The sequence below is a fragment of the Rutilus rutilus genome (genome assembly GCF_951802725.1).
Source record: "Rutilus rutilus genome assembly, chromosome: 17".
Taxonomy (NCBI): domain Eukaryota; kingdom Metazoa; phylum Chordata; class Actinopteri; order Cypriniformes; family Leuciscidae; genus Rutilus; species Rutilus rutilus.
This window is the reverse complement of record NC_140230.1, coordinates 30,515,656-30,541,916: the sequence shown is the minus strand read 5'-3', so window position 1 is coordinate 30,541,916 and position 26,261 is coordinate 30,515,656. Positions and strand designations below refer to the sequence as shown.

Sequence of the window (26,261 nt, the reverse complement as noted above, 5' to 3'; positions counted from 1 at the left end):
CATATGTAGGGTTACTATCTCTAACTCTATGGGCCCTATCTTAGACCCAGCGCGATGCAGCGCCAAGCGCGACGCAAGTGTTTTTTGCTAGTTTCAGCCTGACGCAGTTATCATTTTCACGTCCTGCGCCAAGTTGTTTAAATAGCAAATGCATTTGCGCCCATTTGTGCGCCCATGGGCGTGCTGGTCTGAAAACGAGGTGTGTTCTGGCGCATTGTTGGCGCGTTGCTATTTTGAGGCAACAAAAATGGACTGCGCCATTGACCAACTGAAACCTGATCTAAAGTCAATGGCGCAATATTTTTTATTATTTTTTGTTATTTAAAGAGCGCGTTAGTAATGTGCGCCTATAGGCGGGTTCACAACGCGCGTACACTCTGCTTATTACACAAACAGGGACGCACAGCAGCACAAAAACATGCCAAAAGGATTACAATGGAAATTGTATTTATTATTGTGTACATAAAGATATGGTGGAATCCGGCTTGTTACCTCACGCACAAGCAGTTCCGTTTGCGCTCTGGAGACGCTTCGGTCTTTTCACTATCAAATTCTGTCATGTAAATGAAGAATCTGCCATGGCGCGAGCTCAACTGGTATTTAAAGGGAATGGGAGATGAGACTCTGATTGGTTTAATGCACGTAAATCCCAAAACACACCCATTACTCATTAAGAGAATAGGGACAACCCTTTTAGACCATGCGACTGGCGAAACTAGCAAAAGTGGATTCGCTCTAAGTGAACTTGCGCCGTGCGCTTTAGACCATGCACTTAGATCATTAAAATAGGGTCCTAAATGCTAAATGTTAAATGTTGGTATGTAACTCAGCATGCACCGTTTGATACCTCACAGACATGAATTCATATTTTCATGTAAACCGTAATACATTTTTTTTTCAGGATTCTTTGTTTAATAGAAAGTTCAAAAAAACAGCAATTATTTGAAATAGAATTGTTTTGTAACACTGTCAGTCTTTATTGTCACTTTTTAGCATATTATTGTTTCCTTTAATAGAAGTATTAACATCTTTCAAAAAAAATTTAATCTAATTTAAATAATATATTAATGTGCATTATGTTGTGTTAAACATTATGGTAAATACATTTAAAAAGTAAATAAATTAATGTAAAGGTAAGGATACAATTCTCACTATTAACTAGTTGCTTATTAGCATGCATAATGCTTGGATATTGGCTGTTTATTAGTACTTATAAAGAACATATTAATGCTTTATTCTGCATGACCATATTCCTACTCAATACCTAAACTTAACAACCTTACCAACTATTAATAAGCGTCAAAACATCAGACCTAGGTATAAGCCATTGTGTTTTATCACATCTTCATGTTCAAAATCCACAAATTTACATGAGTCAATAACTGATCATCAACGTTGGGTTAATGCTGATTGTATAACAGCTGCAGACCATTAGAGCGGCTTTGTTTGAGAGCTTTTACTGCTTAAAATCACAAGACTGATTTACGCGTGTGTGTTTTGTGCACGTACATTTAGTATTACATTTAGAGACAAAATAAGGAAAATGTTACAAATGCATCTGATGAATACTATTATTTTCTTTTTCCACTGAAAGGAAAAAAGAGACCAGCATGTGGCCTTGTCCCATATTCCCCGCCTTTGTTATGTGACCACCATTGAACACTAGTTCTTTTTAGCAGTGGCCTTTATAGTTAGAGCACAAAATGCTAGCTAATCAGTGAGCCACTGTACAATGGCTGTGTTCCAAAATATAGTGAGCTGCCTACATATGCAACATTATAAGACAACATACTGTAGATGCAAAGGCTGTACCATTTAATTCCAAATCAGTGACTTATAAAGCTTCATTTGAGCTAGGATGCTGCAGCGATGCAGCTTACTAAACAGACCCAATGTGTCATAAGCACTGAGAACAAATGAATATTTATTCAAGAGATTTGTCATATTTTGTTGATGGAGAGCGGTGGATGGACACTGGCTGCACACAGAATGTTCCAGAACCACAGAGACGATGGATTCAGTGTCTTTCAGACACACATTGGGCTCTTTGTTTTGTTTTTCGATGTGGCAGCTCTTATCTCAGCGTGTGAAAAGCCTGTTTCAGGCGATACACACACGTGAGGGTTCAATTCCATACAATTTTGCCGCTTTTCATGGAACTTATCTCTGCTGTGTGTTTGCTCACTGAGTCTCTGACTCATGCCTTAGTCAATGCTGTACTGGAATACATAGACATTTAGCATCTTTTTGCTATTTATTATGGTGTAGTAAATATTCTAATATTAATTAAACCCCAAATCCTCCATTTGATAAAGGTCCTCAAATCTAGAATGAATTCATGTTAACATTTTAGATTTAAATTAACACACATTTTGTTTTGTTATGGGAATCAGAGCATTATCCTTTGAAACGGCTTCGATATTTCTGTCAAATATATTTATTCTTTTCTTTCCCATGCGAAGCTCGTCACCATGATTTAGAGTTTTGTGGGTGGTCGCCAGGGCGTTGCTAAATGGTTGCTATTATATATCAGTTTTATTTATTTTATTAAAAGGAAGAACCCTTCAGTTGTGCTCTGCCCAGACTTCCTGATTCATTAAAATATGTCAACACAGAATAGAAAATATGCAGTGTTACAGTTCCTTATCATCCCAAATTCCTAAGTCTAATAAAGTGCAATAATAATAGTACTGTTCGCTATGTAGTAGTTTGTCTTTGCATGTGGAAATCTCAAAATAATCATTTGAATCAGTTTAGAGCAGCTTTATAAATATCATGATAATGTGTTTCTGAGTAATAAAACTCTATCTATGAGGCGACATACTGTAAATAAAGAGAGATCAGCCACTGTCGCTGTTTGCCAGGTTATAGTCTCAAACAGAGGCGTGAAAGCGCTGGATGAAAGATCATTGTTCGTGTCGGCTCTTGCGCTGGCCTGGTTTCTTTCGCTGCCGTCTCTTTGGTGTGAGCACAGAAATAGCAGGACGACTATGATTCATGGCTGCACAGCCGAGAGTCTCTCTGTCACACTGTCACAAGTGCAGAACCTGTTAGTCGACTGATTCTGGAGACGACCGACCGCCTGAAGCAAAGTGAACATGTGGGGGGACTTGCTAACATTGCTGTGATAACTTTGAACACTACACATACACACAGAGACCCACACACCCATGAGACTGCATACTAACACGTTAGCTTTTAGTATTGGATATAAATTTCGGTTTCCAGATTAAACGCAATCTTAATTTGAATGATTCTTTATCAATCCTTTTGAGGAATTTGACATACTGTAACATTGCCGCAAACAAAATGTGGAATACAACTATGTATACGTTTTGGTAATATAATAGATTTTTATTACATAAATGTTGTATGATTTTTAATTGTTGCTTCAGATCAAGGAGGTCAAGACCTCTGAATCCTCATTTTATGGAAGGAAGAATATGTTAATCTATGCTAGCGTGATCTTAGGTTTGGGGTCGGTAAGATTTAGAAATTAGTTATTTAATTTAGTAAGGCTGCATTAAATTGATCACCAGAAAAGATTATAATGATGAAAAAATGTCAAATAAATCCTGAAAAATGTATCAGTTTCCAAAAATCAATATTATAATAAATGTTACTTGAGCAGCAAATTAGAATGATTTCTGAAGGATCATGTGACACTGAAGACTGGAGTAATGATTGCCTTCACAGCAATAAATTACATTGTAGAAAACAGTTATTTTAAATTGTAATAACATTTCAGAATTTTTTTACTGTATTTGTGATCAAATAGTGAGCAGAAGAGACTTTCAGAAACATAAAAAAATCTTACCAATCCAAAAACATTTGAATAGTAGCGTAGGTTAACGTATGTTAGGTAGTTTTCCCTACAGAACTAATAGTTCTCACAACTATTCCTAAGTTTCACCATATTTGTAGAGTGTGCCATTTGAAATCCCAGCTTAACTAATGAATTGAATTCAATCAGTGCCATACGTAACATATCTCTATTAGCTTTACATAAGCATTCAAATTCGCTTCAAAGACACACAGAATCACAGCACAACACAAATGTGTCGGGTGGCATCACTACATCTCTGTCTCTTTCTCTCTCTCATAGAGGTCAGGGTGGTCTCTGTCTGTTACGGTGTTTGCAGCAGCAGGAGGCATTGCAAGGTGAAGACACATCGGCTGTCATTGTGCTGAGCGAGAAATAAGAGAGAAAGAGACAGCGGGGAAAGGAGGGGTAGAGAGAGAGAGAGAGAAACGCTGCGTTCTCTGGCTCACCAGAATCGCTCGATCACACTCGCTGTTGACGGATGAGCCGTCGGTCGAGGCTGAGAGCTCGGCAGCTTGTGTCAAGCTGAGGGGAGAGCGGAACATGAACATAATGAGAACCTTCCCTCGCTTGCTTTCAGATACCGGGCAGAAGAAGACGCCGGAGAAGAAGGATGGAAGGCGGATGTCGTTCCAGAGACCGAAGGGCACCATGGAGTATTCCGTAAGTGAGAGCATCAACCCCTTTCCTCGTTATTTCTGTGCATGTGCTTTGTGTTTTGTAGGGTCGTATCTCGCGGAGCTCGTCCCAGCTCTGTTTACTCTGAGGATTTTTCCCACATGTGCCTGTGAGATTTCTGTGAGAGTTTGCTCGAGGACTGTGTGCGTGTCCACAGGGATGATTTGAGTCCGAGCGCGTTTTCATCAGCGTTTAGTATGGAGAGGGTGCGTGAAGCCGTGCGAATGTTTACATCAGCCTGTTTATTTTCACCGGTCTGCATGTGAATGTCCTCAACATGCATTCCAGCAGTGTATTGGTGAATGACCTTCCTTTCTGCGTTTGCATTTCTATTGATTTGGCGTGTGTGTGTGTGTGTGTGCTGTGTGAGCTTCGATTGTCTATCTATCTTAACAGCTTGTTGTGTTCTTGAAATGACCCTCAAATTCCAGCTGCGGGCAGAGCGCTTCTCGTCTCTCTCCCTAGTAACAGAGGAGCGTGTGGGTTGAGCCGAGCTCTGGAGTTCTGCCTGGAAGTGGAGAGACCGAGGAGAAGAAACTGCTGGCAGCTACAGCTGTCATTTAGCCAGAAGATCGGAATCATACCCCTTTTCCACCAAAAATGGTGTCTGGCCGGGGAATCTGATAACGTCTATCAGTAACAGCCCACTGACTTGGACGGACTGACTAGATTACTGTCTTTGTTTACAAGTTTTGAAAACACATTTTAACATCCAAAGTAAGGACGTGTAAAGTCTACTAGTCAGGGTTACCTGAATGACCATTCAATTAATCGTTCAACTGATCGATACATTTAAATATTGCTGTGCAAACTGTCTAAAGCGCAGCACATTGTCAGCATGCTATTGAAAACTAAATATATGAGAAAAAGTCAAGTTAATTTAAGTCAATTAACCTTGATATTCGATTAGTTAGTGGTAGTTGGATGACCAGTAGAATAGTGAATCCAAAGTCATTTAAGTGTATTTTTGTCAAAATACCATTATCAAATATATTTAAATATATATAATTATAATGTGAATTATTACATATTATTTGATATCATTTAAATATACACTACCATTCAAAAAGGGTCAGTAAGTGTGTGTGCTTAAGAAACATTTATTATTATTATCAATGATAAAAACATTTGTGCTGCCTAATATTTTATTTTAGACTATAGTCAACCATTGTGACCCATCTTTTTAATTTGGTGAGTTGCTTTTGATGCAGCAAGCATTGTTTAAACAAATTACAATAAATAATAATTCTGAGCAATTCATTCACATATGTGAAATTTAAATATTATAAGTTAGTTTTAGACTGACTGGTCGGGCACGGCAGCCTATGAGTGGGAAATGGGCGTCAGATTTAGTTGGGCATCAACTGGCATCAGGCAGCCGTGGAATCAGATGCTGGTGTAGTTGACGTGCTCTGCTCATCAGTGCCAGCGTTGCTGCTGCTGCTGCTGCTGTCACGGTTCTGTTTCCAGACGGTTCTTTTCTCCCCTCGGATCTGAGCAGGTGTCTGACACCCGTCTCCCCCCACACACACACTGAAGATCTGTCTCTGTCGGCCGAAAAGTGATTGACAGGGCTTTTGTTTTCCTCCGCAGAGCATGAAAAGTGTGCAAGACAACTGCAGGGAATTTGTCACCGTTCATAAACAGCGTGTCATGTGGTTGTTGGTGGGGGTTAACATGCCCATACTATCAAATTCATTGTGGTCTAGTGGTGTTTTGGACCCGCTTGACTTTCATTGTATGGGAGAAAAACTGTAAAAAAAAAAAAAAAAAATTATATTATATATATATATATATTTTGAAATGATGACATTTACAACTTTAATTTTTGGGTGAACTATCCCTGCAAGATCTTCAGTGAAACTGTCTCCATAATTGTGAAAGTCTTGCCTCCTGCTACAGGTGAATGTCTGCATTGCTGTTTTCTCAAGAAGCAGTTTTGACCTCAAGAGGGTTTGAAGGAGAGCTAAACTATTGTAGACCATCTGCTCAGTCACTAATAACACACCGCAGGTCAGTGAGCCCTGACTATTGGCTGGTCTGTGGCCAATTAAATCAGTTGGACTGGAAAGGGCGAGAGTCACTGAGATCTCATCGGAGAGAAACACTGTGGATTCAGCATCTGCTTTGATGCTCCTGAGTCTGTTGATTCCTACAATAGTCTGAGTCGGCTGGAGTAGTTGTAACTGCACTGAAGTCTTGTAGCTAGTGATTAAAGCTTATAGTCTCATTATGCATGATGCATACTGTGCACAAAATCAATAGACATTCTGTGCATATTTATAATTGCATTGATTTGCATTTAACATCAGCCAATCACAACAATCACTCTTAAAAATACAATTCCGACTATACGTGAAGCTCCTTTGGAATTTTATCACAGGTCTGAACTGTTTTAAATAGTTCTAGGGTGAATGTGAAGAGCTTCATGCAGTGAGTGTGTGTAGCCAGGCTCACCAGTTGCCCCTTGACCTCCTGCGGACCTTTTCCAGAACAGGCATGTTGGAATATTAAATGCAGCTCGAGCTGGTACAAAAGTACTGTGGAGGTACAATGGTTTTTCACAAAGTACTCCCAGGTTTTTCAAGGAACACCATGGGTTTACCGTGCCCAATGCATGGGTGATATTTCTGTGGTGTTTTTGTAAGCGCTGTCTCTTGTACGTCCTGTAAAATGGAGAACGTCACCATCTTGCCAAGACTGCTGAGATAAAAATGAGTTCTTTAAGTGATCATCGACGCAGTTAGCCAGCGTGTGCCATGAGGGTAGCAATGACAGCGTCACTATGGCAACCCTCATGCCACGGCAGCCGTGATGTCCCACGCAGTATGGAGCTCGTCTGATTTGACATTCTGCCTGATTGCACCATTTGCTGGAACGTCATTTCCAGTTTGATGAGCTGTGTGTTCTGTGTGAATCTCACAAAACCAGTCAAGAACATGTATGGGTTGTTTGTTTGTATTTTATCCCAAAAATAAATAAAAAAAAGTTGTATTTTGCAGAATGAAAACAAAGCTTATTTTAGGACCAATACAAATGTTTTACATTGTAACTATTTTTATCATTATTATTAACAAAATGCACAAAAAAAAAAAAGATTAACGTATGATTTAAATTGTATAGAATTTATACATCATCATATTTGTTCATTTATTTATTTGTTTGTTTGTTTTTAAATTCGATGACATGGAAATATGTCCTTAATTGTCATGAAATTAATGCCCAATGCAAAAACAAAATCACTGTATAAAAAAACCTATATATAGATAATTAAAAAAATTGTATATCTATTTTATTCTACTAGTTATTTATTATTACTTAATGTTTTATTTGTATTTTTTAGAGCTGCTTAACACCATTTTGTTGATGTGTACTTCTGTGTGCATACAATAAGAATAAAGATTCTTATTAAAAATAAATTAATATTATTGTTTTCCTTATATGTATATGACCTGGAGATGCTGTCACATGTAGCCTGTTTTGGTTTTGTTCTCTGTGTTCTGTTCCTGTTTTCCTAGTTAGTTTCCTTGTTTGTTAATTAGTCGTTCACTCCTGTTGTGTATCAAGTAATTTATGGTCCTCTGGTATTTAAGCCTGTGTTTTCTCAGTTCCTTTGTTTGGTGTCGTCAATGTTTAGTGGTTGTACGAACTATAATCTCCAGTGATCTCCTGTGTTTTAGTCTGGGAATTAGAATAAAGATTTTTTTATAAACTCCGTCGTGCACGTCTCTACAGCACTCAAGCCTGACAGATGGGACTTAAATTGTCATGAAAATAATTCATAATGCAAAGATTCTTTTTACTTAAAGAAAAACATATAAAAACACACACACACACACACACACATACTTACATACATACATATATGAAACTGTTATCATTTTTGGGCATTTTAAACAGTTGTAAACCGAGCTACCATAGAAGATATACAAATCAGTGAAAGAAATTAGGAGAGAAATAATGCCGTAAACATAAATCACTATAATAATTAAATAATACACACAAATGATGTGTTTTGAGTTTGGGCTTGAACATGACTGCTGATGATGAGACACGTGTGAGAACTTGTGGAAACTGCTCCCAGCTGTAGGGTGGTGTAATAGCTAAACTCTCTCTCATGGTGTTTGGAACCAACCCTAGACATTACTAGTCTTGACCCTAATGACCTAAGAGGTCTTTGACTCTAAATTCATAATGCATGAGTCGCGTTTGAAGACGTTGTAAAATGTGCCTCTGCTTGCAGATTCTATTAACGTGCCAAGTGGCTAAACAGCGTATAGTTATGGTAAAGAATTCAACTACTTGCCAGAAGAATTATTAACCTTTATAATCTTTATAAGACTGATGCGTTCTGGTGTTTTAAATAGCTGTACATCTCTCGTAGGTAGCAGATACTTTCTTTACATTGTTCATAGTTTTATTGTTGATTCTGCTGTAGAGATACAGAATACAAACTTTAATGCATCCTCATTTTTTAAACAAGAATGCATTTGACTTTCATTTGATCCATTCACAGTTCCTGCCTCTCAGAAGGAAACTTGTGTCGCCCATGTCTGGGAAATGTTGAGTTTGTCTAGACCGTTTTGATGACTTTTACTGCAGCATGTGTCTTTTTTCCAAACAGAAGCGACTGGCAATGGTTGACATCTCCGCTGGCACTGATCGTGTTAGATATTAAGTGATATTTTTATCCACGGCTGCCTTTAGAAAGAGGACGACAGACCTCAGCGGGACTCCCTGCTATTGAATTAGGAGAAGAGAAAACACGAAGGATAGAGCACGTCTAGACTGCGGAGCGAATCATAAATTCGCCATCTAACAGAGGCATTAGTGTCCAGTGAAGGCAGGTTGGGTTTGCTCTGAAATGAAGCATCCATTCCAGAAGCTACAAATAAATAGCCCACGGAAGAGCCGGTCTCAAAATGCCTCTCGCAGGGAATCAATGTTCTGTGCCAGACGGGAGGAAAGGACGCCGCTAGCGCGGGGGCATTGGGAATATCGACTACTGGCGTTCCCATCTGGAGACGACCAGAAAACTTCTGTGCAAATTCGTGGGGGGGTTCTTTCATTCTCTAAGAAAAACAACTCACAGAAGTCTGATTCAGAGTAGAAAGGGCATTGGATATGCTGACGCTTTTTGCCGTTTTTGATGTTGGGGGGAAACTCTGTGATGATGCAAACCAGTTCGGTTATAAAATGCAAGTTAATTTATTTATGTTTAGTTTTTTGTTTGCTTTTTTGGATTGTCCTCTTGCGGCCTGTGCACACAGAACACGTTCAAAGGATCTTGAGGCATGTTTTTCAAAGTCGAACTACTTTTAACTTGATGGGGTTTCTCAAAAACACAGCACTCATGCTGCAAGATGCTGGAAAAAACATGGTGTACATGGTCTTTGTTTATTAGGAAGCGGTCAAAGGGATAGTTTACCTACAAATTTAAATTCTGCCATTATTTACTCACCCTCAAGTTGTTGCAAACCTGAATGGCTTTTCTTTTTTTAATGTATACATTTCCCTGCCAGGCCACATTCTGTAGTGTGTTGTGTTGTGTCTCCTTGATCTGATTCATCTCACTGTCCTCCTCACATGAGAAACTCCTGATATACTGTAGCAAACAGACAGTCTCAGAACTTTGCAGAATCATTTACATTAAGATATTATCAACAATGTAATGGTAATCTGACTGTCTTAAGATCAGATGTTTAGAGGACTGTAATCTGGATATATGGCGAGTGAGCGATATTTAGCATGCCAGTGCTCTGTAGAATTGATCATGCAGCGATAAGTTCCACACAATATGTGCAAAAGGGGAAGAATGTGTTCACACCATGCAACATTTCCCTTGCTGCTAGGGTTTTGTCCTCTCACTTTGTTTCAGTGTCAAACACAAAACAAGTTTCTTTGTCTTTTTTGCTTGCTTTTCACTGACTTTGACCTCGATTTTTATTTATTTATTTGTATTTATTATTATTTATTACTATTTTACTGGATATTGGACTGCTGGCTAACATTCTATAGTAGTAGTAGGTGTTTAGAATAAAGTTAATTATGAAAATTAGCGTTCAACATATCTCTCACACCTAATCAGAGGCAGACAGAGTACACAGCTTCATTACTTGAGTAAAAGTACAGATACCCCTTGCTAAATTTTACTCAAGTACAAGTAAAAGTACTGAAGTACTTGTTTTTAAAAGTACTTGAGTATCAAGAGTACAAGAGTACATTTTCTAAATATTGCATTACTACTGCCACAGTGCTTACATTGGTAAACACAGCAAACACTTGAAGCGAAAACTATCATTAACTTGTTCAGAAAATTGAAATAGTCTGGCGAGGTGGGGCCACGGGTTGGCACATTCCTGGGATGGACCTGCTGCGTCTTCATCCATTGTTTCGTCCATGGTTTCGTCTCTTATCTAAATCTGACCATGGAGTTGACTTTGGTGGAAAGCTGAAGGTGATTGCTGATAGGCTGTCCCAATCAGTGGCGCCTGCACAATCCAATCACGTTTGAGAGGTAAACAACAAATTGAGGGTTTCCGAGATTTTAATTTTTTCCTTTTTTTTTGTTTGTTTTTAGAAGAAGTAACGGGTACTCACGGTTATGGATAGAAATGTAGTGGAGTAAAGAGTACAATATTTGCCTCTCAAATGTACTTGAGTAAAGTCATGAGTACTCCCCAAAAATGATACTCGAGTAAAGTACAGATCCCTCAAAATTGTACTTAAGTACTGTACTCAAGTAAATGTACTCCGTTACTGTCCGGCTCTGCACCTAATTGATGGTTGGACGTGCATAATGTGGAGTTGCACAAACTGGATCAGAATCGGATCAAATTGGACTAGAAATGAAACAGTTTTACACTACTCTTCAAAGGTTTGGGGTCAGTGTGTTTTTTTGTTTGTTTGTTTTGAAGGAAAGAAATGAATACTTTAATTCAGCAAGGACGCATTTAAAGGATTAGTTCGCTTTAAAAATGAAAATTAGTCCATGATTTACTCACCCTCAAGCCATTAGGTGTATATGACTTTCTTCTTTCAGACGAATACAATCGGAGTTATATTAAAAATATCCTGGCATCCCAAGCTTTATAATGGCAGTGGATTTCAACCAACAGATTGAAGCTCAAAAACATGCATCATCCATCATAAACGAATTCCAAATGGCTCCAGGGGGGTTAATACAGGCCTTCTGAAGCAGAACGATGAGTTTGTGTAAGAAAAAATATATATTTAAAACGTTACAAAGTACATTTCTAGCTTCCGGCCAAACGGCCATACGCAATCTACTTGCCCCTAATGCGCAACTTATGAAACTTATGATGTCAGAAGTAGCGTAGTGCGTCATGGCGTAGTGTAAATATCAGCAGTACGTCACATTACTCGCATAAGTCGCGCTTTACACTTAAGTGGAATCCGTATGTTCGTTTGGCCGGAAGCCAGTTAGTTTTCTTTATAAAGTTTTAAATATGAATATTTTTCTTACAAAAACTCATCGTTTTGCTTCAGTTTGGAGTTCGTTTATGATGGATGATACATGTTTTTGAGCTTCAATTTGTTGGTTGCAATCCACTGCCATTATAAAACTTGGAAGAGCCAGGATATTTTTTAATATAACTCCAGTTGTATTCGTCTGAAAGAAGAATGTCATATACACCTAGGATGGCTTGAGGGTGAGTAAATTATGGGCTAATTTTCATTTGAAAGCGAAGTACTACTTTAATTGATCAAAAGTGAGGGTAAAGACTTTTAAAGATTTTTATCTCAAATAATCGCTGTACTTTTAAACTTTCTCAAAAAAATCCTGAAAAAAATGGTTTGAACAAAAATAACAAGCAGCAAAAGTGTTTATAACTGATAATAATAAATGCAGCAAATCAGCATTTTAGAATGATCTCTGCAGGATCATGTGACACTAAAGACTGGAGTAATGATGCTGAAAATTCAGCTTTGCATCACAGGAATTTTTAAATAGATTCAAATAGAAAATATTTTTTTTACAATATTACTGTTTTTACTGTATTCAAATAAATGCAGCCTTGGTGAGCATAAGAGACAATACCAACCCCAAACTTTTGAATGGTAGCGTAGGACATCCACCTTGAGTAGACCTAAAGGAACCCTAAAAAGGAAGAAATGGTTTTCTCTTCTCCTTTTTCCTTGTTTTTACATGTGTTTTTGTACATTTGTTGTGCAGGTGGAGTCGCGGGACACTCTAAACAGCATTTCGCTGAAGTTTGACACCACTCCCAATGAACTTGTTCAGCTCAACAAACTCTTCTCCAGAAATGTGGTCCCCGGTCAGGTATGTATTTTCACGTTTAATATCCTCTTTCACTCGTAAATATGTAAATACCTGCATTTCTGAAGTAAAATGGGTTTTTATTTTACTTTTAGGAATTGTTTTAAGCTAATGTTGTAATGCCTATAGTTAAAACCCAACTTTTAGCTTTTACTCATTGAATATCTTGTTTGCTCTGAAATGTCACATTACAGAAAAAAGGTTGTAAATGCCATTACATATTGGCTATAAAGTAAAAAAAATCGTACCTAAATTCATGGCGGGTTTCGTCTGCAGACACTCATTACAACGCTTCACTCCCTTACCATTAGATCTCTTCCAAGCGCTAGACAAAGAATCAATCTCTGTTTAATATAGCGCAACAGCATATCAATTATTGGCCAAAATGACATTTAACCAGATAATATCTCTCAGATAGATGGAGTGATTAATGACTTCTCTCTTCCAGTCAGTGCATGAGCGGTTATGAAAGATCTCTTGCTAAACAGCTCTAGTATTGCTTCATCATCTCCTCACAAGCACACGTTAAGCAGAGCTGAAGTCCGGATGGTTGATATTCATGTGGCGCTGGGCACAGTAATGAGAGGGTAATAGATAGAGTCAGGCGCTGGAGATGGCGACCGCCGCCTGACACAGTACAGCTGGAGGGCTCTCAGCACGGATCACGTGACCAAACTCTGCGGCTCCTTCCATTAGCGTAATCCTTCCCAGTGTTTCGGACTGCTGAACAGCCCCTCCACTCTGACTCTACTGCCCCCAAACTAACTCGAGTGGAGTCCTGTTCGGTGTGCACCTGGAGAGAGACCACATAAGATGGGATGAACTTAAAGAACTTAATAATAATATAAAATTTAATTATATTTGAAATAATTTATAATTATATTTATATTCTATAATTTAAATGAATTTTTTTTTTTTTTTTTTTGGAAAGTGTTTTAATTATTTATTTATTTTCAAAATGCACACTGTTTGTGATGAATGGAAGCTTGTTTCCGCCACGGAATAAAACAACTCGCAGTTGCGTGTTAAAAGACTTTTTCCTCAGAATTGCAAGTTTATATCTTACAATTCTGACTTTATATCTCCCAGTTGTGTGTTATAAAGTCAGAATTGCGAGATATAAACATGAAATTCTGAGGAAAAAAGTCAGAATTGCGAGTTTATTTCTTGCAATTGCAAGCATATATCACAATTCTGACTTTATAACTCGCAATTGCGACTTTATATCACACAGTTGTTAGCGAGAAAAAAGTCAGAATTGTGAGAGAAAAAGTCACAATTACCTTTTTATTTTTTATTCTGTGGCGGATACAAGCTTCCATAGTGATGCCATTAATGCATTTATTTAATATGACAGATTCAGAACAGATTTGTTCTTTTTCAGCTTCAAATTTTACAAACGTAGCAATATTTAGCTATGTAACCGTAATACATTTAAAAAGATCAAGTATAAAAATGCAAACGGTTTTATTTTCAGGTTAGTTGTACATTAGTCATTGTTATTGTCTTCTTATAAAACACTAGAGGTCTGTGATACAGTATGTCCTCATTTACATAAGTTGACCGGCCTGTATGTGAGTATTGATTGTTCGTCCATGCATGCAGTTGCTGGCTGGTGTTTATAAAGCGTTACGCTGCGGTTGTGTTTGCAGGTTCTGTATGTTCCTGATCCGGAGTACGCGTCCAGTCCGGGCAGCTCTCCCTCCTTCAGTCCCAGCAGCCCACTCTCTCCCACCTCCTCTGAAGCTGACCTGGAGAAAGTGACCACGGTATGTGACATTTCCCTCTTCACACCACAAGCCTTATCATTTAACCTGTGCTGTTGAAGGACTCTCACACAATCAGAAATGCCCTGAGCATGGCATGTGTTCATACTGAAGGCTCTCTGGGAATTTTAGAACAATTTTCCAGAATTGAAGCTCTGTGTGCTTTTGTTATCTTAAGCTTTCTGGTTTACAGGAATCATGTGAGAAGGCCTTAACGGAACAGTGAAATCATGAGGTGACAGCACGAAATGCTGCTTTTCATTGTTAGTCAGGAAACGTTGTGCTTTGTTTTTCTTGGGTCATAGTCAGCATTTCTCTGATAGTAAGATAGGAAGAATGCCAGTCTTGCAGAAAATCTCTCTGTTTGGTAGTCGAGGTATCCATGTGTTTGTCGAGACGAACAGGAGCAGGAATTGTTGACTTTAGATAATTAACTCAATGTCAACAACATGTTTATCTTTAAAGCTGAATGTAATTGTTAAAATACTTCCTTGTATCCCAGGTTAAAGGGATAGTTCACCCAAAAATGAGAATTCTGTCAGTAATTACTCACCCTCATGTTGTTCCAACCCCGTAAGACCTTCGTTCATCTTCGGAACACAAATTAAGATATTTTTGATGAAATCTGAGAGCTGATCACTCCTCCATAGGCTGCTAGGTGGCCCAAACTTGCTGGCCCAGAAAAGTTATTAAAGAGATCGTTAATATAGTCCAAGTGGCTACAGTGGTTCAATCTTAAGTATATCAAGCGACGAGAATACTTTTTGTGTGCAAAAACAAACAAAAATAACGACTTTATTCCACTATTCATTTCCTTCTCTCTGGACCTCTAGTTGGTTCGCGTAGTGTTTTTGCGCAGCGCGTCTGTGTTACACGTCACCACGTAGGCTCACTATTGGCCGACGCCGGTCATGTGTGTGTTGCGTGATGACGTGCAACACAGACGCGCAGCGCAAAAACACTACGAGGCCCAGAGAGAAGGAAATGAAAAGTGGAATAAAGTCGTTATTTTTGTTTGTTTTTGCGCACAAAAAGTATTCTCGTCGCTTGATATACTTAAGATTGAACCACTGTAGTCACTTGGACTATATTAACGATCTCTTTAATAACTTTTCTGGGCCAGCAAGTTTGGGCCACCTAGCAGCCTATGGAGGAGTGATCAGCTCTCAGATTTCATCAAAAATATCTTAATTTGTGTTCCGAAGATGAACGAAGGTCTTACGCGGTTGGAACAACATGAGGGTGAGTAATTACTGACAGAATTTTCCTTTTTGGGTGAACTAACCCTTTAATATGCAGACAACTAGAAGACATTCATAGGATGATTCCTTTAAAAATGTAAAGATTGTGGCTCTCTGATGCTATTAAAACACACTTCCTGAAGAAGAAAATTTGAAGTTATTGTGTTTGCAATTCTGTCTGGTAATTACCTGGCAAACTGCATGCTTCAGCTTTAATTATTGGCAAATATGCCAATGTCGATCTAATATTAGTTACCAAAGGACAGATGGATACATAAAATATTTATACAACGCAAATAGATTTACTTCTGTACATTTGCTTTTGAATAGGTTTTGAGATCTCGCGGTTCAAGGCTGTGGTTTTTCACTGTCAGACGTGATATTTACGTACACACCCTCTGTAATCAAATACCTGCCATGAACTGTGTTGACTTGCCCTTATTCTTAGAAGCACTTCATCTAAATCCCTGAGAAATAAGATATTCTGGTTTGATGAATAGAACTGGGTGATAGAGCTTATCAATTTTATGACTACGATACAAATATAAGGGATGAACAAAACATTAAACATGGTTAAAGTATTTATGAGACAAAATTATTTGGCAAGAAAAGGCAAACTACAGCCACAGGTTTTATTTTACTGTGCAAAAAACATTGCATAGAAAAACAAAGCTCACAGGAAAAAGCGTACATTGACTACAACATAATCATTTATTAATATTTCGTTGGTTCTCTCTTGTTCCATGTGTTCATATTTCTTTTTATGACAGCCTTGCCAAAATTAAATCAGCAAAATTTGGCATGTTTCATTGCATTTTCACAAACAAAATAATTGACTCCAAGGACAACTACACAATATACTTACAAAATCTTTAACCAATTTTGATTCATATTTGAATAAGAGTAAAGGTGTTAATTTTCCTATGCCGGGGACATCACTTTTAAGCCACTACTGTATATAGTTGTAGTCAAAAGTTTACATACGGCTTGCAGAATCTGCAAAATGCTAATTATTTGAATAAAATAAGAGGGATCGTAAAAAATGCATGTTATTAGTTATTTAGTACTGTCCTGAATAAGATATTTTACATAAAAAGATGTTTACATATAGTCCACAAGACAAAAAATAGCTCTCACAAAAAGTCACCTCTCAAACTTGCATTGCTGGTTCTACCAGCAGCTTTTCTAAGGCTGCACAATATATCAAAACCATTTAAAAAACAGTGCTATTGTCAACTTACAAAGAAATTAAGGGTCTATCATTTTTATGGTAGGTTTTTTTTAACGGATAGAGACAGAATATTAACCAAAAATCCAGAAAAACACATTATATAAAGGTTGTAAATTGATTAGCATTTAATCGAGTGAAAGTATTTGATCCCCTACCAACCAACAAGAATTCTGTGTCCCACAGATTGCTTATGTGTCCATGTGGAACACAGATTAGTCCTGTCACTTTAAGAAAGTACTCCTAATGTCAGTGGACACCTGTCCACAGAATCTGTATCTTCCATTCCAACTTCTCCACCACCATGGGCAATACCAAAGAGCTGTCAAACGTCAGGGAATGGGCTACAAGACCATCAGCAAGAAGCTTGGTGAGAAGGAGACTTTTGTTGGTGTGATTATTCGGAAATGGAAGAAATACAAAATGAAAAATTAATCGCCCTCGGTCTGTGGCTCCATGCAAGATCTCGATTCATGGGGTAAGGATGATCATGAGAAAGGTGAGGGATCAGCCCAGAACTACACGGGAGGAGCTTGTTAATGATCTCAGGGCAGTTGGGACCGCAGTCACTAAGCAAACCATTGGTAACACACTACGCCGCAATGGATTGAAATCCTGCAGCACCCGCAAGGTCCCCCTGCTCAAGAAGGCACATGTTCAAGCCCATCTGAAGTTTGCCAATAAACATCTAATGATTCAGAGAAGGCTTGGCAGAAAGTGATGTGGTCAGATGAGACCAAAATTGGGCTCTTTGGCATCAACCATAGACTGTAAAAAAATACGGACGTTGTGTCCGTGACGTCACCTTTAGGACTTCTGAAGACCGTTTTTGAAGCCTAAAGTGGGCGTGGCCAACCGCTCTGCTCCTCCGCTTCTGCTGGTTTCAGTCACGTCACGGCTCTGAACGAAAACGCGGTGGAAACGCGTTGGCCTAGTACTTTTTGTCCCTCTCTGCTATTATAGTTTTTCAAGATGGCGGAACTACATGGAAGCCTCCGTGGACCTACCCATCCCATGTATATAAAGATAATAAATTCTTAATTTACGTCAGATCACTGGCAGAGGATTTTGTACACCATTGAGGACATATTTAAGGATAAAAATATTGATTTTAGATAATAAAATACCTAAAAAACTACACATCGTCCCTTTAAAAGTGGCCGCTATATACCTCACTGCCTCCTGGTCTCCATAGTGACAGCCTGAGATGCTCCTTTCCCTTTCGTTTTTCACACATATCTATTTAGACCGTTCCTCTGGGAAAATAAAAGCTGTGATCTGTCTAGCAGTCTGAGACGGGTACTGCACTGGGAATGAAATGACCTGTTCCAAAATCCAGAGAGCTGCCTACCTAGACACATTGTAGGCGTGCTTCTGACCTTGTTTTATCCAGAATTTAAGACTCTTCTCTCTTCAGGGAGAAGGCGATCCCAGAATGCATTTCAAGAAGCTCTGTAACAAAATTCATTCAAGAAGGCAAGCAATATTTTGTTAATGGGAGCCTATGCTTACAATTTATTTAATTTTGAAAAGTATTGAAAAAATTATTTAGTACAAGTAAAATGGACCATACTGTATGTGTGTTTGCTGTTTATTTTTATGCTTATTAGAGTATCACATTGTAGGCTTTGCGAGATGCTAATGTAATGAATCAAGGTTATTAATATAATGTTAGAATCACTGAACATACTTAATGTTAGGAATGTTATATACCATATTATTTCACCATAAAGAAATGAAATAAAAGTAAAGGCATAACAACATTATTATACAGTATACAAAATATAGTACAGTATAAAAAAAATTATTTTGAGATTTGATTTACATTACAAATAAATTTAATTGAGCAAAGAAAATTTTGAGGTAAAAATAGTACAATTTAATTTTGTAAAATTAAATATCCAATAATGACAGAAATATATCGAATACCAGCTGGTATTTGTACATTTAAAACATTTCTAATATGAGCTAATAACCGATAGCAGCGTAAGTGATTTGTTCCAGAAACATTTTTTGTTATGCTAATTAGCTATTACTAGCCGCTCCGAAAATTGCCTACCCTACCTTTAATATTTGTACTTGTGTTGCTTACAAGCCTCAGTACTCAAGGGGGCAAAAGATTTACCTTCAAATGTCAAATGGATTTGTTATTAATAATTAATCAGGTAGCTAACTATAAACATATTGACTTCAGCTAACTTGCTCAGAGCGATTGTCTTCAAACTGGTGCTTAGCCCTGACAGTAGGTGACCTGAAAGAGAAAACTGACTGTAGAAGAAGACAGTTTATGCTAATGTTCGCTAGAGCGCCCCTTTGGCAATGCTGAAAATTGCAACACCTACTTGCATGTGAGTTAAATTGGGCAGCAGTGCTCATTGTCCCCCTCAGCCAGAGAGTCTTTTCTCAGCACACTACAGAGTCCTCCAGAGACACAGCAGGGTCAGCCAGGTGCGGTTTGATTCAGTAGTGTAAAGAAAGCACTTGTAAAGCAAACAGCTCTTTTCCCAGGCAGTAGCAATCTTTTCATTACAAAGCCATTATTGCAGTGCTACAAACTGAACTTGTATTTAATTAATAAAGCGGATTCCCTGGCATGTTTGTGTGTAATTAAAAGCAATAGTGAATGCTGACCACAGGGTGCAGTTTATTTGCTTGGGGAAGTAGATGGATTATCTCACCTCTACTGCTGCTATAATGTGTTCTTAATCAATAGTTATATTAGCTAGTTAATAAATACCACGTACTACCATGGTAGTTTGAGGAATATGTGAATACTAAATATATTTCTATTTTAATTATTTTAATTAATGTATGAATATGTAAATACTGTGGTCACATTTATTTATTTATATTAATTACCTAGTTCTGGCATGAAACTCTATATGGCGCAAGCTGATAGGTCCTTAACTCATTTGGTAGCAATCACATCATTATCTACATGCCGCAGCTGATTGGTTGCTGTTCCACCAGCGGCCAATGAGCTGCGGCTCAACATTCAAATACTGGTAGTGTTGCTGTTAGCAGTCTGCAGAACGCTTCCAGAAACCCTCCACCTTCCCCAGCTCCACCTGTATAGATCTACTATGGGGGGTTAATTCATGGATGTTACATGTGCAGCAGCAGCGTGTCTGTGAATGTATTGACACTTGCTCTGAAGCAACAGCAGCGGCGTAGCAGATCTATTCCGCCAAGACCAAATACATCAACATTGCCATATTCATTACCATGCCAATCTCTATTACCATGCCAATCTCCAGAGAGTTGTCGTGACAGAATTACTTTCATAAAAAAAAAAAAAAAATCATTTATTCTAATTTAAATTAAGCAACATTGTTGTTTTATTACAAATTACAAATTATTATTATTAATGCACTGCACTATGGACCTTATCGCCCAATACTACGGTGTACCGATAATCAAAAGTCTGACTAAACAAGCAGCGCTGACTCCGTCAATTAAATCTGGTGACTTTGAATTGAGGCTTCTGAGGAGTTTTTGTCTCGTATCATCCTTATCTCACCCTCCCTTCCTGCTGTATGCTAAATTTAGTTTGTGTCACAAGAAAACGAGTGAGAGAGAGAGTGTGTGTGTGAGAGAGAGAGAGAGATGGCCAGTGTGCATGTGTATGTGTGTGTGTGAGAGATGGCCAGTGTTAATTACAAGTGGCTGCTGGTGTTGGCTGACACTTGGTAAGGTGACTTTGTCTCAGTGTTACTGGTCTGATTTTATGCCCAGAAACCCTTGTGATGCTTTGCCTCAGTCAATAACAGCATGAAACTCTGCAGATCAACAGAGGTTACAAGGTTATGTTAAGTTAGCACTGCACGTTATCTTGGAGTTACAGGAAAACTTTATCATTAGAAACTCCTTTGTGACATCATGTATACAATTCAAAACTCTGGAATAAGTATATATATAGTTTTAATTAATATTTGTATTCAGTGAGACTCATTAAATTCCACAAAAACATAAAGGGGTGGTATAATGCCCCTTTTTACAAGATGTAAAATAAGTCTCTGATGTCCCCAGAGTGTGTATGTGAAGTTTTAGCTCAAAATACCCCACAGATCATTTTTTATAGCATGTTAAAATTGTCCCTTTTTTAAGGGTGAGCAAAAACGTGTTGTTTTGTGTTTGTCCCTTTAAATGATAATGAGCTGCTGCTCCCAGCACTGTGTGTGTGTGTGTGTGTGTGTGTGTGTGTGTGTGTGTGTGTGTGTGTGTGTGTGTGTGTGTGTGTGTGTGTGTGTGTGTGTGTTAGCAGCTCCGATTACCTCACGCAGACACACTAAGATGTCAGAAACTGTTCTGCCTTTGATATTTAAACTGGAGTCGGACAATAGCCGCTTTCCGACCAAGTAGTTACAGGAACTTAGTTCTAGGAACTGTCCACTTCTAAACAGTTCTAAGAACTACTCTCCCCCAAACTCGGTTTTGCTGTTTGCGTTCGCACTGGCTAAGTGGCCATAGGAACTGGTAGGAGGGGTAAGGGAGTGACGCAAGCACGGGGACTTTTATTTTGACGGCGCGACGGACCTTTATTTTGGCGGCGCTGAGAACGCCAGAGTAAACAATGCTCGCATTCTCTGTGTTTATTAGTTAGCGATCTGTCTAACAGTACTGTTTAACATGTTATTAGATAGAACTGTTATAGAAAGTAGACAGTATATGAAAAAAAGGTTATTAGCCTATGCCGTGTGGTTGATGTCCAGTGTTGCTAGCTGGGCAGATAAACATAATCATGTTTGACTTGGTCCCCTCAAAGTTGCGTTGGATTTTCTCTTCAGCATAGAGACCCATCTATCACTGTTTTCCATGTTTGTATCTAGTTTCTGGAGTAAATATATAGGCTATAATCTGTGTTTACATTATAGCTGTTTTAAAAATGGCGGTGTGCTGGTGTTCCGCGTGCGTTCGGTCATCAGCGTTCCTATAGTGCTGGTTTAGACCCTACTCTGAAGTAGGACCTGAATTAGTTCCTCCAAATAGAGTTCCTAGAACTAAAATCGTTCCTAGTTCCTGCGGTGCGAACACGCCGACATCCGGGTACTTTAGCCAATAGTTCTAGGAACTGTGAAAAGGTTCCTCCGATCGGAAAGCGGCTAATGATGGAGAGACTCAAGAAGAAGTGACAACATGTAGAATGCCATAGGACGTTTGTGAATGGTTAGTTGATGAATTTATGTTGCTGATGTGGAGTTAACTATCTTTAAGTCATTGATTAGCCTATTCTTTCATGATAATCTACAAATCGCTAGTGTGGGAATTTAACTGTTGTAAGATTGCTACAGAGTGACATGCATTTGTGTTATGTACTGTATTGCAATAAATGTGAAAAGACGGATGTGCTCTACTACAACAAATCTTCCTCTTCTCAACACTGCTTGCTGTTTCCGGGGGTGGGGTTTATGTAAATTTTTAGGGTTTGTGATGTCACTAACCCGTGAAGAAGCTCATTGTAAAGACCCCAAACTTTTGAATGGTAGTGTACCTCTACATTTTACTGTATGCCTTTTCACTATATCCAGTGTTACTTGCACTGTCTTTGTTCAGATAAAATTAAGGTAGTGATGAAGTATTTGGCTTTCAATAACAACAAAGCCACATATGGATCCATTTTGGGATCTTGAGCGTTGCCATAGAAACTAATAGTTTCTGAATCTAAGGATGTGAATGGCTCCAGGTATAATGGAGATACCTGTTTCAGTGATATCTGTCAGGTGCTTTTTTTGACTTTTACCCTGCAGAACCTGTTTCTGGTCACCAGATGGAGCTGCAGTTTGTTGTCCTAATATTTCATATCAAACATCTGCATATGAACAAATCCACAGATGACAATTAATTCAAAGTGCTGTTGTTGATCTCAGTTAATATTAGAGTCAGCTGACAGCATCCTTCTGTGGTGTTATGCATTCTCAGTATTCGCCTTAATATAATGACAACAGAGCTGTGGAGATTTTGAGTGTTCATCTATTGCTTCAGACTAATAGCGCTTGAGTCATTAACATGAGCTGGTGAAATGTTGCTTGTGAAGTTTAACAGTACTCTAAGGGTGTGTGTGTGTGTGTGTGTGTGTGTGTGTGTGTGTGTGTGTGTGTGAAGTTGAGATCAGTCTGGTGATCTAATGATCACATGGATGTCAACCACCCACATGCGGAGCCCTGTAAACAGGGTTAGTGCCCTTTTTCCAGGCTTTGGTTCTAAATCAAGCCACTGGTCTCCCTCAGGCTGGATTCACTGAGGCCGTGTGAAACCAGCCCAGCGTAGGTAACCTCCAGATGGCCTAGAGGACATGAAGACATAGACTTTTTTCCTCCTCCATGTCGGATAGTAACGTCACCCAGCCAGAGGACACTGTTGGTCTCTCTCCCACAGTGTCTTTGATGTGCTTTGGTAATAGTCATGAGATGTTCTTCAAGAAGCGCTGAATGCATGTTCCTCAACCCATAGACTAGATTTTATCTTTGCAGAAAGTCACTGTGCCCGCACTGTGTCGCAACCTGTCTGTGTTGGCCTGTATGCTGTCAGACCTTGTGCCAGAGTAATTGAGTTGCATTGTTTGGTATGATCTCAGGGCTGATAGCGCTCCGGCGCCACGCCAGATTTCCGGCGTACAGACGTGTCTGCGAAAAAAAAAGAAAAAAAAATTCACGTTCGCGTGAGAGGCGCTTTGCTTTCACTAAACCACACCAGTAAACTTCAGCCAATCGGTAATAGGGTAGGCAGGGGCTGGTCTTGGGTTTTAGCCAATCAGATAGATTCAGCAGTCACTCCACGTGCGAATTTGTTTTGTGTTTCCCATACACTACGAATGTGTTTCCCACACTGGCAGCGCGAAACATAGCCAAAGTCATGGAGTCCGGTGTACCCATAGACTAGATTTTATCTTTGCAGAAAGTCACTGTGCCCGCACTGTGTCGCAACCTGTCTGTGTTGGCCTGTATGCGGTCAGACCTTGTGCCAGAGTAATTGAGTTGCATTGTTTGCTATGATCTGGTGCAGTAATGTTGTTTATGAATTGACCAATCAGTTAGGACTGAATGACATTATTGGCCGGTACTGGTACAAATAAGTGCAATAAATGTCTTCCATTGTAATAAGGGACAAAGTGAGACGTTTTTGGTTGCCCTGCAATTGATCTCGATCTCCGAATCATTTAAAAGTCAGTTTGGTTTAATCTGATTTCACACTGAATTTGTGTGAGACACTTACTTCACTTTTTTTATTTATATAGAATAATTTGTTTTGTTTTTTGTAAAAATGACTTGTCATTTTTATTTTATTTTTGTAAATATTGTTTTTGTAAAGGAGTCTAGTCATTTTTTTATTTCTATATCATTTTTATTTTAATGTATCAGTTTTTTTTTTTTTATATATATATATAACATTTTTATTTGTAAACGGGACTTGTCATTTTTTGGGGGGGACATACTTCTCTTTTCTTTTTCTTTTTTACGTGAAAATTACGTTGCACTATAAATATTCTTCCAAAGCAACTTGACAGAACGTTTTGCTAAAAGTGAATTTCGTCAACTTTTAGGAGTACACTAGAATATACATAACCTCATCGTGCACGTGGATTATTAGCTGTTCAGATAACCGGCCGATTTGCAGATCCCTTGCACAGATACAGTGATCTCTTTATCCATCCCTAAATCCTGAGTAAAGCTCTACAGCATGCAGGAAAGTGTTGTTTGTTCTTTTAAACTTTCTAAGTTCCTAATCAACATCTTCCCGGGAACACTAGATGTTCTTTTGTATTCCGGTGGTTAATAACGGCTTTGATAATGAAGCTATCTATAAACAGCACGCCGGCGTCAGAGCTCTGGAAATACACAAAGCTATTTGTGTTTCGGTGCACGTTACACCGGTGGATCCTTCCTTCCGGCGCTGAGCGAGACAAACGCCTTCTTCCTGGGCTGCCAGAGGAGGAGAGACTGTGTTTGGAAAAGGCGGAGAGTGTTAACTGTGAACAGGGTTTCATATAGACATGTTTTGACTCTCTGGTTGCTTATTGTGGGATCTGATGGGTGGGCCGGACTGTCACGGCACGCGGGATGTGCGATGTTGAGGCCAGAGGGCGGGGACAGCGGCCGCTGTGCTTGTCAGGGAAGATTTTGTGAGACGAGAGGTTTGGATTATAAATATTAATTGCAAATGTGTTTAATGTGTGAATGAAATGTTGTCTTTATTATTCATAGGGTTCTGACGCAGATATTGTGCTTGATTATAAGCAGCAGACAGGGATGAATTTAAGCCCATTTCCATTCAAAAGTTTGGGGTCGGTACAATAAAACAGCAGTATTGTGAAATATTACAATTTAAAATTAATTTTCAGCATCATTACTCCAGTCTTCTTCAATCACACGAGCCTTCAAAAATCATTCTAATATGCTGAGTTGGTGCTCAAGAATTTTTTTTTTTATTATCAATGTAATAAAAGTGCTAAGCTGCCATTAGCCTTGTGGGCAGCACGCCGACATATAGTGCAGTTGCGCTTCGGGCGTCCCGTGTTCGAATCCCGGCTCGTGGACCTTTCCTGATCCCATCCCCCTCTCTCTCTCCAACTTTGCTTCCTGTCAAGTAACTGTCCTCTCGTAATAAAGGCAAAAAAACATCTCAAAATATTTTAGGATTCTTTGATGTATAGAATTTTCAAATGATGTTTATTTGATTTAGAAATCTTTTGTAATATTATAATGAATTATGTACATTACTCTTCAATCTTTTGAATGGTAGTCTATATAAAATCTACATATTAAATAAACATCAAATTACTATACCATCTTATAGTTAATGTCTTCACTGTCAGTTTTGATCAATTTAATGCAACCTTTCTGAATAAAAGTATTTCTTTAAAAACTCTTACTGGCCCCAAACTTTTGAATGGTGTGTGTGTGTGTGTGTGTGTGTGTGTATATATATATATGTATATATATATATATATATATATATATATATATATGTATGTGTGTAAAATAAACACTGTCATTATTTACTCACCCTCATGTCATTCCAAATTTGTAATGGCTTTCTTTCTTCTGCTGAACACGAAATAAGGTATTTTGAAGAATGTTTCTGCGAAGTCTTTTTTTCTCCACACAATGAAAATCAGTGGGGTCCAAAAATACCACTGTGCCCCCATTGACTTTCATTGATGACAGAATCTTAATTTTTGGGTGAACTATCCCTTTAATACTTGTTAAAGCATGGATAAAGGTTG

At 38.5% G+C, this 26,261-nt stretch overlaps 1 protein-coding gene across 5 annotated transcripts in view; it reads left to right on the top strand.

Moving 5' to 3' along the window:
- oxr1a (oxidation resistance 1a) overlaps positions 1-26,261 on the top strand; it is a 153,067-nt gene that overhangs the window by 100,086 nt on the left and 26,720 nt on the right. For 4 of the 5 annotated variants that reach the window (XM_084384748.1, XM_084384745.1, XM_084384747.1 and 1 more), the window contains 3 exons: positions 4,404-4,486; positions 12,699-12,806; positions 14,456-14,572. In XM_084384748.1, coding sequence (XP_084240874.1) covers positions 4,404-4,486; positions 12,699-12,806; positions 14,456-14,572 — 308 coding nt within the window. Of the gene's footprint in view, positions 1-4,403; positions 4,487-12,698; positions 12,807-14,455; positions 14,573-15,790; positions 15,812-26,261 lie in introns of those variants that run through there. The other variant, XM_084384749.1, reaches the window with a different exon arrangement.